Source organism: Emericellopsis cladophorae (genome assembly GCF_022114955.1).
Source record: "Emericellopsis cladophorae strain MUM 19.33 chromosome Unknown NODE_33_length_250951_cov_121_911845, whole genome shotgun sequence".
Lineage (NCBI taxonomy): Eukaryota > Fungi > Ascomycota > Sordariomycetes > Hypocreales > Bionectriaceae > Emericellopsis > Emericellopsis cladophorae.
In genome coordinates this window covers 50,856-64,541 of record NW_026250958.1, presented here as the reverse complement: position 1 = coordinate 64,541, position 13,686 = coordinate 50,856, and the positions used below count along the sequence as shown (strand labels likewise).

At 54.8% G+C, this 13,686-nt stretch overlaps 4 protein-coding genes across 4 annotated transcripts; 1 reads left to right on the top strand and 3 right to left on the bottom strand.

Annotated features, from left to right (window-relative positions):
* Nucleotides 1-233: 233 nt before the first annotated feature.
* Nucleotides 234-3,822, top strand: J7T54_007234 (DENN domain-containing protein-like protein; the record flags this gene model as incomplete). Its single annotated transcript, XM_051507518.1, has 3 exons — nt 234-879; nt 980-3,316; nt 3,374-3,822. The coding sequence occupies 3 exons, from the start codon at nt 234-236 to the stop codon at nt 3,820-3,822; spliced, it is 3,432 nt and encodes a 1,143-aa protein (XP_051361241.1).
* A 652-nt stretch (nt 3,823-4,474) lies between these two features.
* J7T54_007233 (putative membrane protein-like protein) lies at nt 4,475-6,226 on the bottom strand (the record flags this gene model as incomplete). Its single annotated transcript, XM_051507517.1, has 4 exons — nt 4,475-4,803; nt 4,891-5,067; nt 5,116-5,934; nt 5,992-6,226. 4 exons carry the CDS (start codon nt 6,224-6,226, stop codon nt 4,475-4,477), a joined length of 1,560 nt encoding a protein of 519 aa, XP_051361240.1.
* A 2,344-nt stretch (nt 6,227-8,570) lies between these two features.
* On the bottom strand, nt 8,571-10,498 carry J7T54_007232 (DNA polymerase-like protein; the record flags this gene model as incomplete). The annotated part of the gene is made up of 4 exons (XM_051507515.1): nt 8,571-8,660; nt 8,819-10,038; nt 10,088-10,391; nt 10,436-10,498. 4 exons carry the CDS (start codon nt 10,496-10,498, stop codon nt 8,571-8,573), a joined length of 1,677 nt encoding a protein of 558 aa, XP_051361239.1.
* A 637-nt stretch (nt 10,499-11,135) lies between these two features.
* J7T54_007231 (uncharacterized protein) lies at nt 11,136-11,910 on the bottom strand (the record flags this gene model as incomplete). The annotated part of the gene is made up of 3 exons (XM_051507514.1): nt 11,136-11,263; nt 11,361-11,432; nt 11,517-11,910. The coding sequence occupies 3 exons, from the start codon at nt 11,908-11,910 to the stop codon at nt 11,136-11,138; spliced, it is 594 nt and encodes a 197-aa protein (XP_051361238.1).
* Nucleotides 11,911-13,686: the final 1,776 nt, after the last annotated feature.

The window sequence follows — 13,686 nt, the reverse complement described above, 5'->3', positions numbered from 1 at the left end:
GAGCCAACGGACCCCTCCAGTAGCCCCAAAAAATATATCCGTCGCCCATCCCATCCATCTCCCAGGCTCGCAACTGCGTCCGACTGCTACGCTGGCTGATTTGCCTCTACGCCTGTCTCAATCGCGGCCCCTTCTTCAGTCCTTTCTCCCGTCTTCTGCTCGCTTCTGTACTCTTGCTTTTCTCCTTCTTCAACGAGCCAAGACCTCGGGTGCGATCCGGCGACTGACATGACATGGAGGGCACGTCGACCCCTCTGGCCGACTACTTCTGGATCGCGGGTGTAGAGTCAATTACCTACGACGATGCCCCGCCAGGCCACGCCTCGCGCGAATACAATGTAGAGTCGACCATTGCTGAGGATGGCGAGCCAGAGGAACCTGCCGACGCAAACAGCTCTTCCAGTCGGTTTTCCGCGAGACATTCCCGCCAAAGCTCCGGCCAACGTTTCTCGAAGCTGTCCCTGAGCGACAATCGTTTCTCAATAAGTACGATCGATGATTTGGACAGCGGGAACACTGCTAGCAACAGGAGCAGCGCTACCATCCGCCCCGTCAACAACACCAACAACACCAATGGCCTCGCCGTCCCCGAAAATGGGGGACAGAACAGAGGGAGTGGGGGCACAACCCTCGAGGGGTTCGACTTCGACAGCGCGCTTCTCAAGTTCGCCGCTGAGAGGGAGGATTTCCTGGAGGATCTCAGCTTCAGCGCTGGTGCCAAGGTTCAGACCAGGCAGCCCATGACAAACCCGCGGACGGAGCGCATCAAAGCAGACGACGCCGAACCAAGCGGCCGACGCAGCCCTCTAAGGAGTCTCCGAGGCAGCATACGACGGCGCATCAGCTTCCGCGACATGAGCAGCTCGCGAAAGCAGCCTAGTCCTGCTGGCAACAGGACGAGCCGAGCCCGTGGGTCTCCCTTGTTCCTCTATGCTCCCCCCCCCCCCCTTCTCAAACGATCACCACTGACATTTCGCAGCTTCGGTTCGAACGACGAGACGATTGAGTAACTACAACTCTGTGATTCCGCCCCCGGAGCCCCTCAACACAGACCCCGACATGCACCCTCTCAAGCGACGCTTCGAGCCGGTCTTGTTGGACCGCTACCCACCAAAGGATGCGACAAGCGAACTCGGACGACGAGGCAAATTTCCCGACTATGTGCCGATGTTCGCCTTCCCCAACGATATACAGATAGTGTCGTCCGATGACCGGCCGCGGTCCACATGGCACGGCTTCACCATGACCTCTGACGACAACTCCAAACTATATGGCATCACCATAATTATATGGATGGCAGTGAACGCGTCCGTTGCAGAAGAGATAGAACTCAAATGCGAGCAATGGCGGCAGAGTCACATGTCCAACGAGGAGCGGGAGTTGGCCGCGAGTTTGGGCGTCAGGCTGGCTGGCGAAAGGACCCATCTGTCGCATCTTCTGGCCAAACTCCCCACACTGCCCTCGGGTGCGCCTGCTCGAGACCGCCTCGAGGACGAAATCAGTACTGTGGAAGAGAAAATCTCCATGATGACAGATATGCTACGTCCACTGAGGCATGGCGCCGCCTCCAAGATCGAGGGCTTGACTGCAGGCGAGACGGGTCTGTGGACACCCAGAGCGTACGGTGTACTGGGTCGAGATCCTGCTACGATACCATTCTGGAAAGAGTGGCTGAAGGCCATCGTGGTGCCTATGACCGACGGCGGAGTTCTCAGGGTGCCTCCGACCTCGCCACGTGTCGGCAAGTGGCAGCCGTTGGAGCGCTATGTGACAAACTTGTGCACAGAGGCCTTCAGCCCACTCGCTTCCAAGACGCAAGTGGAGATGAGCATACGCGAGCTCAAGCTGTATGCTCGCAAGGAGGCGCACAATGAGATCCCTGGCACGCGAACGGTTGATCTATATGCCCTCTTCCGTTGCTTGTCCATTGAGAACATCATGACACTCTACGAGTTCGCCATGGCCGAATCGCGCATCATCTTCTTATCTTCGCACACGAGCATGCTGCATCTAGCTTGCCACGCTATTGCAAGCCTGCTGTACCCCATCAAATGGGCAAGCATCTTCATTCCTGTGCTTCCCGCGCGTCTGATATCCGCACTGGACGCTCCCTGTCCTTACATCGTCGGGGTGGAGCGTCGGTACGAGAAGATTGAGTTGCCTGATGACGATTACGTCCTGGTTGACCTGGACAACGACACAATAGATGCCACCTCGCAGCCCGTGAGGTTGCCACGCCCGATTCGACGAAAGCTTCACTCCTTACTCCAGGTCGCAGCACCACATAAGCTGCGATGCGGCGTGGCGACTGGTCCGCCACCGTATGCCATGGAGTCATTCCCTTACGATGCATTCTCCACGGAGAATGGCTCCCTGTTCACTCCAAAGGCTGTCCCAGGCACCCTAGGCAAGTGGGTGGCACAAAGCTCGTCCACCTTTGGAGCACTAGATCCCACGGTCGAGCTTCTACCCCCTGTGTTCAATGCCTTCGCAGTCGCACCAACTGACAGTGCGAAATCCGATCGACCCGGGACGAGCAAATCAAGCAAGACCAGCCCACAATCGTCCGTCTCGCCGGTGTCCATGAACTTTCCACCCATGCCGACGACGCCAATTTCTAGGAGCGATTCGGGCTATGCTCTGGCAGCGACCCTGCGTGAGAAGCGATCGGGACACTTTAGGGATGAGAAGGGTCGGCGAAGCTCGTCTTTTGGTTTTGAGCACCCACCTATGCCGCCTCCCCAACATCGGCCTAGTCTGCCATTCTTGAATGGACATCAAGCCAATATGTCAATCTCCTCTATCTCCGCCGAGTCAATGTCGTCCCTTGGCGGTGGAGGCAGTGGAAGCGGTGGAGGAGGCTATGCACCATCCACATACGCACAGTCCACGATCGCTGCTTCAACCATCATGCCGCAAATGCAAGTGCAACCAGTACACAACACGGACACCACGATCTGGGTCGAGGGCCACTGCTTCAACTGGACGGCCAAGAGCACAACATCTTGCACGATATGTACGGAGAAGCCCGAGGAAGATGGCATCTACATCTGTTCCGGATGCAACGCGACGTCACATGGAAGGTGTCTCGGCGTAGTGTCTGTGGTTTGTCCAGATGCTTTCCTTCAGGACCGCGTCCGCGCAGCATTCGTTCGATGCCAAGCCAGTCTTTTCTACACCTATCGCAAGTATCTCGGTCGTCCAAACAAGCAACAGAAGATGAATGGCCAATTATCCGCATTCGACATGGATGGATTCATCAAGAGTCTCCCCTACGATCAGCAGGAGTATGCCAACATGCTGAGGGAAACACAAGGTAAGAGAGATACACCGAGACACTCAAACACGCTTTGTTGATGTTGACGTACCGCAGGATTCAACGAGTTCATCCACGACCGTGAGACAAAGCCAGCGACTGAACCCACAATTCGCCTTTTCGATGAGGTGATCATGGCAAAGAAGGCCCGTGGGCGCCCAGGCATAGCCGCCGGCCTCTCGAGACTTTCCACGATACGCCAGTCAGCCGGCGCGTCAGCCAACGCTTCCGGCTTCCTGGCACCATCCCGGGGCGGCAAACCGCCAAACTATCTCAGCGACACGAGCGAGCACATCTGGCGGACAGCCTCCGTCCCGATGCCCAAGGGCAGTTTCCCCGGAGACTACCACGCCATTATCACTAGGACGCCTGCGCGGCTCGATCGCACATTGATGCGCGAGCCGCGAGCTGCACAAGGCGTCCAGCGTCCCGAGCAGCGCGGTGGCATCAGAGGCGTCTTGCGCAAGCAGGTGCCCAGCATGATAGGCACCACACCGCCTTCTTGAGCCCAACTGCATATTATTGACTGTACTCTACATCAGCGTGTAATCTCAACTGTTCTACACACATTCACATACACAAGTACACACACACACACACACACACACACACACACAGACAACTCTGACTTTACGGCGAACACTGGTGGCAGCGACGTCAAGGAGCAAATTTTGTGATTTGAGAAAAAGGGAGATGAGGTTGACCGAACATTACTGAGTCGCTTATCAGCATAGAGCACGTGGTCAACATTGGGTAAAACAGGAGTAGACCCGTAGATCGAGTCCATGGGGTCCGTTGGAAAAAGAACAGTCCTGAATGGGAAAATGCACAAACAATGCCGTGTCCATACGCGAATACCACTTGGCGCACATTGTCCTACCGATACAATACAGATGATAACCTGTGTACGTAGGAAATAATGTAGCTGTCAATAATTTTCCCGATTCGTCAAATAACATCAATGCGTACTTGGTGCGAACAGTAGCAAGGAGGGAGGAAAAAGGGGGACCAGCTACCAGATAAGCTCAAACAACGCCTCCGAGACATGTTTTGCGTTAAAGCTTCATCCACTCAAAACCACGACGCTCCACAAATTTGCTGCAACGCAAACCATCAGCGGCCGTAATCAGGTTGCGAAAACGATTCAACAAGGACAACTCATCTCCTTCCGGCAATTGGCGCGACCTGAAATGGTTTCTCGTTCTTGACGATGTCACCGTCCAGGTCATCCCAACCGATCTCTTTCAAGATGCGACCTGTGGCCGAGGCATACCCCAGATGGCCATAGGCGAGCTCTCCAACATCGAGATTCTCGACGCCATCGGCGCCCTGTATCTCCTGCAGACCGGCAATGCCGAAATGTGTGTTGGAGTATCGGTTCAGGAAACCGAGAAGGTAATCGTGCTCCGAGTACACATTGACCAAACGACCCGACACGACGCTTTTCAACGTCAACCAAACACGGGGCTCCGATGGCACCGGTGCGCCTATTACGACAACAGAGTCGATCAGTCCAAAGAGCCTCCTTTCAGCAAGGGACATGAGACAGGTATAGATTGCTCGGGCAGCGAGACCGTATCCTAGGAGCGACACAGACCGCTCGCCTTGGACTTTGTGACGCGAAATGGCATCCGCCAGTGTTTGGCCAGCCTTCTCGGCGCGGACCATGCCCACACTCCACGGGTTGTCGATGATCTTGCTGATCTTCAGCAGCTGACTCGGCCAGGATGATTCAATGATGCTAGTGAAGACTGCGGAACGTCAGCCGGTGCCCATTCTCACGATCGTGCGTAGCTCACTGGTCTTTGTGCTGATGGCCTCTTTAGCATCTCTCCAAGCTTTACTCTTGATGACCGTTTCAAGCGAGCCTCCCAGGTTCAGCAGAGCCGTCGTCTCCCATCGAAGAACAAAGGCTTCGACTTGTTGTCCGAGGCACTTCCATGGATCGTGTACGTCCTCGTCTTCGGTCAGCCAACCGCCCAAAGCAATGACGAGCCGAAATCGACGATCGACCGCTGGAGGTCTACGTGCGTCTATATATTCGGAGTGAACTTCGCCGTGCATCGGTAACAAGGCAAAGTCCTGAATGTCTCTGCTGAAGATCTCTATCATCTTGCTAATGGGCTTGGCTGGGTTCATGCTGAACATGTTGCACAACGGCCTCTCGCTTCCTGCCATGGGACCCAGTAGCCCGATAGCGGTGCAGGTTGTCAAGCCAAAGCTTCCGGCAGCTGTCCCAATCCCCGCTTGAATGAGCGCAGGCGCAAGACTGGCCCCTGGCTCAGGTCCCTTCCATTTGCGGGAACCTCTGATCTCCTCGGGCTTCTGGCTCAGTAGAGATTCAGGCGATACGTCGAGCGCAGCACTAGCAAAAGCCTGTGCCAGCCTCACCTCCTCCGCCAGGAACATCTTGACTGGCAAATTCAGACACGAAGTCAAGTTCAGAAGCAGCAGATGCGCATTCGCCGAGTACTCTGTCAACGATATGATGGCCAAAAACGCGATATGCAGGAATAGCTTGCGTCTTTCTTGTGGAAGAGTCCAAAGCGTGTTGGGGATCGGCGGGAAACGGTTGGCAAAAGGCACATCGGTGTGCTTTGATGGAAGACGGGGAGGACCTAGTCATTCTGTCAGAACTCTCAGCCTCAATGTGGTTTGAGGATGTGCTGCCCTACCTGTGGCCAAAGTCAGAGCACCGCGGCCTGCTCTACCACCGCGTGCGCCGCGACCACCCCTCGCAGGACCGCGAACAACAGGGGCTCCCCGTCCCCGTCCTTGCAAGGCACCTTGAGTAGGCGATTGATCTTGGACAGTGATGCTGATGTCTCGTACTCGCTGCAAAATGGATGCCTGCCACTTGCGAAAGAACGTCAAGGCCTCCTTCTTCAACTCTCTCAGATGCGGTGTCATTGGTTCCTTTTCCTTTTTCTCGATAATCTGATGAGCGCGGTTATACGAGTTCGATGTTCTTCCCGCATTTTGATAAGTGTTTGAAGATGGAGGCGTATTCTCTTTGCCTCGACGGTTGAGCAGTGACAGCTTCAGCCAGTGATGACAATCTTCAGCCATCACGGGCGAGACTGGAGGTGAGTCAAAGATGTTGCTAATGTCATTGTGCATTCGCTCCGTGATGGCATTGATCAGTGTCGCAAGACCGTTTCTTTCGGCAGCTGAGATGCATCCTGTCAAGTCAATAGTTCGACGAGCGGCGGTGGAGTTGCCCCCTCGCCCAGCACCTCCTCGAGCCATCAGTGGCAGCTGACAATGACAGTGTCGTCTGGTTCAAAGAGTCTGGCAACAAAGTTAGCCGGAAGCGACCCATCTCGTCGAGTCTGATGTCTTACCAACAAGACGATCCTGGATCGGCATGTAGGAGGAGTCTTTGAGACGGCGCTGGAGGGACTCGAGGCAGCGTGCAGGTACCAGACCAGTATGCCAGAGAGCGACAATCAGCCGTGGTGAGAAAGAGCTGACGAGATCTCTACGCTGCTCTCTTCAACACCTTGGTTCAGGAAATAGCAAGGTGAAGGGCGGTAGAGAAGCACAACTCGACTCACTCGCAGTTGGTCTACCGCCGGCTTCGGCCTGAGAAAGACCTTGTGACGTGCAAATATTGCTTTGCAACACTTGAGATGAAGTCAATCCTGATAATGAGAATTTTAGTCAAAGAGAAAGACTGGAGGCCATGGGGAAAAGACGGGTTGACCTGGCATACCCTGGCGTGTCCTCAGCAGCCCCCAACAGCATGAGAGACTCAAGATGCAACAAATACTGGAACGCGAGTGAAAAGTTTGGGAGGTCGTACCTACCTCAGTTTGCTGAGCTGCTGGTCATCAGAGCACAAGAGCCAGTGCTGCACAGTAGCAGAGGGATGGCTGGCGCTTCAGGTTCACCTGCCAGAGTTACTGTGCACTTGCTCCTCTTCAAGGCACCGGTGCTGGCACAAGCGCAAGAAGACTATGGGACGACAGACGTGGTCTTCTCCACACCATCCTAAGGTGAGGCGGCCATATCTGCCAGTCCGATGGAGTCTTGCTTGCCTTGGTTCCTGCTTGCTTGCTGGCTGGCTTGTCTGCCTGCCTGCTGTTGTCACGCTCAGCAGACGCTGATGTGAGCCAAACTTGGGAAGAACGACTCGAGTAAACGCCCGTTGCGTCTCTTGCGATGAAGTGACGCAGGGGCGGCAGATCGTCGCTCTTGCCGTCGTGTAAGTGCGAGTAAAGCGATGTAGGGAAAGTGCTGGCTTGATTGCCGCCTCAGGCTGTCAACAAGGGATGTTGCGTGAAATTGTCGACTAGTACTGATGGCGATGAGGGTGGTGATAAAGATATCAGAACGTCCAACTGTCGCGAGGCAAGAATAACTGGGCAACCTGGTTACAAGTATTTCGGTCAACCGGAGAGGAGGCGGCGAGAGTGCTTCTCGAGTGTCACGAGAGCCCGGTCTGGTCCATGATGTGAAGTGTTGTTCATGGTCTTCCCTCATCCGACCCTGATCACGGCAAGGGACATTGCGAACAGTCGAACGCCAGACTGTGGAACGGGCGCAGCAACAGCGATACGGCCAGGCAAACACCCTTCCCCGGTCCGTACCTCTACATAGCACGCGAGTGTCTGCGAGACCAGACAGATACCGCTTGTGTTCTTGCGCCCAGTTTCCGTTTTGGCCCAGTCTGGTCGCGGCTTGTGGCAAGCTGCCATGATTGGCAGTGTACAGTCTTCAGTGCAAGAGCTGGCGCGCGGTCGTGGCATTGCAGCGTGTTGTGTGTTACACAGCACTCGCTGCCCACCTGTGTGTACTCTGTTTGCAGCCACTGAAGCGGACAACGAGGCGGAAAAAGGACAGGGCTAGCCGCTGCTACATAAAGCAAACAGCTTGATGATGGTCATCGGTATGCGCTTTAGGCAAGCCCAAATGTAATTGAGATTCGTTGTTTAAAGTGTATCGAGAAGGCAAGCAGCTTGCAAGCCCTATTTTTCTACTTGGGCAGGGCATAGTATCTATGCCGGATAATTGTGCATCGTCGTAGCAGCAACACATTCTCTTGGTGACTGACTGACTGTCTGTCTATCTGACATTGCTGCCTGGAACGCGCGTGTGGCACCGTGTGTAACTACATGTAACTACGACCGTGCTTCTACACAACAGGTCGGTTCTCCGGCACCTTGTTCTCCAAATCCTCTTGTGTTTCATGAGGAGGCAATACGTGAACTCGGACCAAGCTGTTGTTTAGGTGCACGACTAGCGCTCCTCGTCAGGGGTATTCAATCCAGGGGCTATATGCGCCGCCAATGTCCCTCTGCGTGCGAGCGCTGTTGCCTACTTGAGCTTTCTGAACTTCGTTCTGCGATATTGAAGATCGTTCCAGCTCCAAAGCATCCCTCATTCTTCAAGATCGTGATATCTGAGATGCGCAGCGAGTGCAAAAGCTGGTATTGCGTGGCCACATTGCGGGCACGAATCATTATCGCTCTCTTCCCAACCACCCTCAGTGTCACTCACAGGTGTTTCTTCAGGGTCTGGGACGTGGGGGCGACTATTCCTTTCACCGGTCTCTTTATCATCCACTTCACTCCCGTCGTGCATGACCCGCCACGGGCGCAGAGCCTCGTCTTGGTGTTTAAACATGCTGGCAATGTTTCGACCCACTCCAGACCTGTCCTCGGCTGCTCCCATGACCATGTTTGCGGCACAAATGTTGATCAGCTGTAGGTTCCATTTGGGTCCCTTTTCGCTAGACAGGCGCCGCAGCAACGGCAGCAAAGCCTCTGACACAAGTCGCTCTGCCAAGTGTTCCGTGTCTGACTGCAGATCAAAGACGAAGTTGGGTAGAGGCCCGGACCGCGAAGCACGCTGGTAATTTTGGGCATGCATGTTGTGCCACGACCTGATGGACAGGCGAAGAGTCCGTGGCCTGGCCAGCCATCGCTGTTCGCCTGCATCCGCGCGGGCGCCATCGTCTCGCGTCAGAAGATCGCCTTTCATTCTCCTTAGCAGCGAGTGGGACAGCCTATGGAGCTCTTCGAGGATTTGGGGCATTGTCGAGAGGCCTTTGTAGGTGTCCTCGATGCTAATCTGTGAAGGGACGTCACTCGCTTCTTTGACTTCCGATGGATCCACGCCATGAAGAAGTTGCCATATGCGCGAACCGGCGCCCCTCTCTGCGCCTGGTCCAGAGAGCATTTTCTCAAGGGAGGAGGGTGATATCTTTGGCGATTCCCTCACTTCTCCGACTTTCAGCTTGGACTCGTACTCGTGAGGGTTGTCGGGAGGACTATGGCCGGTCAGATGGCTCTCTAGCATCGAGGCCATCTTGAACCCAATCCCTGGAACGCTGCGTAGCTTGAGGTCGCCCATGAAATTTGTGACGTCGCCGTCGGTGAGGGCAAGCAAGGTGGTCTGGTTGCAAGGTTTGTGCCTCGCGCCTACAAGCTTGCTCAAAACTTTGTTTGTCGATACCCCGCATGTTGAAGTATATCCGTAGTCATCTTCGATTCTTGTCCTCAGGTATAAGGCAAGGTGAGAGCCGAGAAGCAAGCGTAAGAATCCAAGGTCGTCATAGTTGGGGTTCTCCGGTATCTCGCCCTCGACCATGCCTGCGAACTTTGTGAGGTCGCACGAGAAACCTTTTTCGGGGTCTCGCTTGGATAGATAGAAGAACGAGCTCTCCAAACCGTTTCGGTTGAGGCATGAAATGTTGTGGTCTACCAGGTCGGTTACGTCTAGTTCTCGTCAGACTTGAATCCGCATAAGGATCCAGGTTGTACGCACCCATGAAGATCTCATCGAGGCCCAGTCGTTCTACACGTCCGCACCAGCTGAAGCCCCTGATAAACCCGAACAGCTTTTTGCTAACGTCCCGGAAAGGCGTTAAGTCCTCTCCATCGACGAGTCTCAATTCGGGACAGACCTTGCAAGCCTCGGTCACGAGCATGAGTTTCCTCACGCCTCGGGCACGGGCGGCGTAGTTGCATGTTGCAAGGATGTTCTTCTGTTTGATGCCAAGCGGTGTGCCAGGTGGTGCCAGCGAGGGATTGAGATTGGTATGGACTTGAGCATAGAAGCAGTCATAATCCTACTTTGTTAAATACCATCGTCTTGGTGAACATCAGAACTCACGAATTGAAGTACAAGACGATTGTGCGAGTGTGTGGGCGGCTTTCTGGGCTGCGTGAAGTCCATGGCGACGGATTATTTGGTCGACCAAGGAAACCGCCCGTCTTGCATGTGTGTATTCAGGATGCCTCATCGAATATTGAGTTGTTCTCATCATGAATTGACGAGTTCATGTTGCCTTCAAATGTGTAGGTGGATGGTTGGACCGTGAATCCCACTGATGGACGCGACCAATGCAGCGTCGTAGGGTAGGCGGTACGACGCTTAGTCAAAGCGGGCACGTCAACATCTTGAAAGCATTCTGCCGGTCATAACTTCGCAATGTGACAAATTACAACAGACACGCGGTCCTTGAAAAGACTCAAAATAGCAGGTGTGCTTTCAGGCGTATCGAAGCACGTACTGCTTTCAGCGAACGTTGATTTTGAGGGAGTGTTTGACGTACTGACCGACCGGCCGACTGGTGAACGCGTCTCGACTCAACACGTCAGGAAACAAGCGCCATCGGCCCAGTAGCCCTCAGCCATGACAATAGTGCGCAACAGCAAGAACTCAAGGTGTAAGCAGCGGCCCTAGAAACCGATCCTTGCCCACAAAGCCCGAAGCAATCCTTGGCCTCCATACCTGCACAAGCGCGCTAAGCGCTCGCTATCGCCAGCAAGCCATTTCATCCGACGTCAATATGTTTATCGAAAAAGGGTTGTTATGCAAGAGTACAAAACAGCGGGGCCTGCTTGCCAGCAGGTGCATCGTTGTCGGCGTAGAGCTTCTTCAGCTCCTCGCAGTACGTCTCGTAATCGCGCACTTTGCCCTCTACAAACTCGTCGCTATCTGAGAGAAACTGAAGGTACATACAACGGGCAAACGTGACCAGACCACATGGCTTGCATGCAATTGACAGAACTCTGGGCCGTCCAGAACCATGCACCTCCGTGTTCCCATGTCCGTTTCATGACGTTGGTCAGGACCGGCTCCCGCGTCGGTGTGGCCTTGCGCTCCTCTGCCTCGAATATTTCCAATAATTCCTCGCGTCTCTCATTGAAGTGGGTGAGCTATTCGCCCCGGAGATAGAAAGGCCCCTCACGCCGATCCTCGAGAATGTAGCGGTGGGCGACGGCCCGGAATGTGACCTTGCTCGCCATCATGCTGCGACAGTCCGTGGCGTCGAAGGCGGCGTTACGGTTCGATGAGAGACGGTGGTCGTGAAAGGTCACCAGGTCTGATACGTATGACTCTGCGGCCGCATAGGTACGGTCGCGCGGGATACAGCAGGGTGCGCCGTCATTTTCGAGAATGGCAATGCTCGTCGTGAGCGGTCTGTTGGAGACCGTGATAGTGCCGTCAGCGTGGAATTGGAAGGCGCCGATCCGGGGTTGTGGAAGAGAGGCCAGGGAGAGCATCGTCTTGGCAAGTCCACAGTAGAGGTTCTGCCTTCGCTTTAGGTCATCGCGTTGTTCTGCCCGGGTGTTGGACAGCATCTGACGGTCTGACTCCTGTCCACGCCAACATCTTCAAGGATCATGTAGGCAGTCGAAAGGCGGTGGGGAGATGTGTGAGGGACATAGTGAGAGAGGAGAGCAGAGGGCCTGAGCCACGCGTGGAACATGCATCGAAGATACTGGACAGCGGGGATCAAGAAGGGGCGGTGCGGCTGATGGGTGAATTGGCGGTGGTCGGTGAGGCCGAAACCGTAGAGATGTGGTATGCGAATACCAGGACAATGCTCCTGCATTCAGGCGTGCGTTGCCACTTCGCAGCCGTCATGGCGAGGTCGGACAATGTTTCTTGAGATGGGTGAGGCTGATCTGGGAATTCAGGGGCAGCCTCAGCTCTGAGATAGCAGTCAATTAAACCTGGGTCATCGTTGCTGCTCGAGTAACCTCCAAAACGATACATCAACTATTACACGACGGACAATCTCTGGCAAGACTCATATTTGGCTGCAGCGCAGACACTGATTACCAAGATTTTGTGTATTGCTATCTACCTTACCTATAGTCACTGGAAGCAGCAAGCCTGATGCGGATTGACGTGAACAGGACTCCAAGACCCAGCAGCACAGGGATCTCTCGTCTGCCCACACGTGCCTTCAATTATTAGGGCCTCGAAACACCAACTCAAGTCAGTGGTCCTGCGCGCTTTCTGTCGCGAGATCCTTGGAAGTGGCGCCGCAAGGACGTATGCGGCCTTGACGCGACCAACGATGCGATCACCACCTTGGCTGGGTGCTGTGATGACAATCGAGCACCCTTTCCAACAGCAACCAGACAGTTCTGCGAGATCCTGAGGCGCGTGCGGCTTGGAATGAAGCCGAAAAACGCCAAATGAGCAGTTGAAGCACTGTCAGTGATCATCGCCATGCCCTACGGATACAGGTACATGTACTTGCCATGACACGCGGCTTGGTCGAGTCCTCGCGAGGTGCACAACACACCACCACCAGCACCACCATGCGTCACCGCCTCTTCGGACCTCATCAAACTCGCATTGGGAAGGATTCTCTGAATGGCACCAGCAAAAGCCACGCGAGAGGTCGCCGAATGTCCGCATTTCTCCCCGCGTCATGTCGAGACTCGAGTAGTGCATGCGATAGTCGGACCTAGCTCTGCGAAGAAGAAGCCCAAGAGACCCGAGGTGATAACGTCGTTAGCTGCATGAAATAGACGCCAGTCACATATGCCCATTGGTCGACTGTGTCGTCGTCCCCTGTTCAGCGCTTACCTGCTGCGTCTATGGCCAACCACAGCCGCGGCTGACCCTCCATCCCGAATGTCCATCTCACTCACTTCCATGGCCCAACACCTTCAACAACCGCATCCTTCGAATCCTGCCGCGTCTAGAGCGCCATCAGCTGGGGTTCGATTGCCACGATGCTGCACGGCCCATGGACTACAATTAAGAGGATGGCGCTTATCGTGGCCTGCTCGCATGTTCCCCGCAGAAGAGACAGGGCGCTCCCAAGCAATATATGGTAGCCGCCAGGCATCGCCTGGAGAGCCTTTGGCTCTGAGGCCTCTTCCTCTCTTCCCTCTGCGTCCAAGTTGAGAGTCACGTCAAATACCTTTCGTTCATTCATCCTCGAGGTTCCCTGGCGGATCCGTTCCACTGGAAGTGTCACTTTGCCAAGCATCACCACTGTCTTGTCGAGTTTGTCTGTCGGGCTGGTCCATAGGCACTCATTCACACAAAGATATCATCGCACTTCTGGCCAGCTGATCTCGCTCAAGAACTCTCGAGGGATAGCACGATTTGGC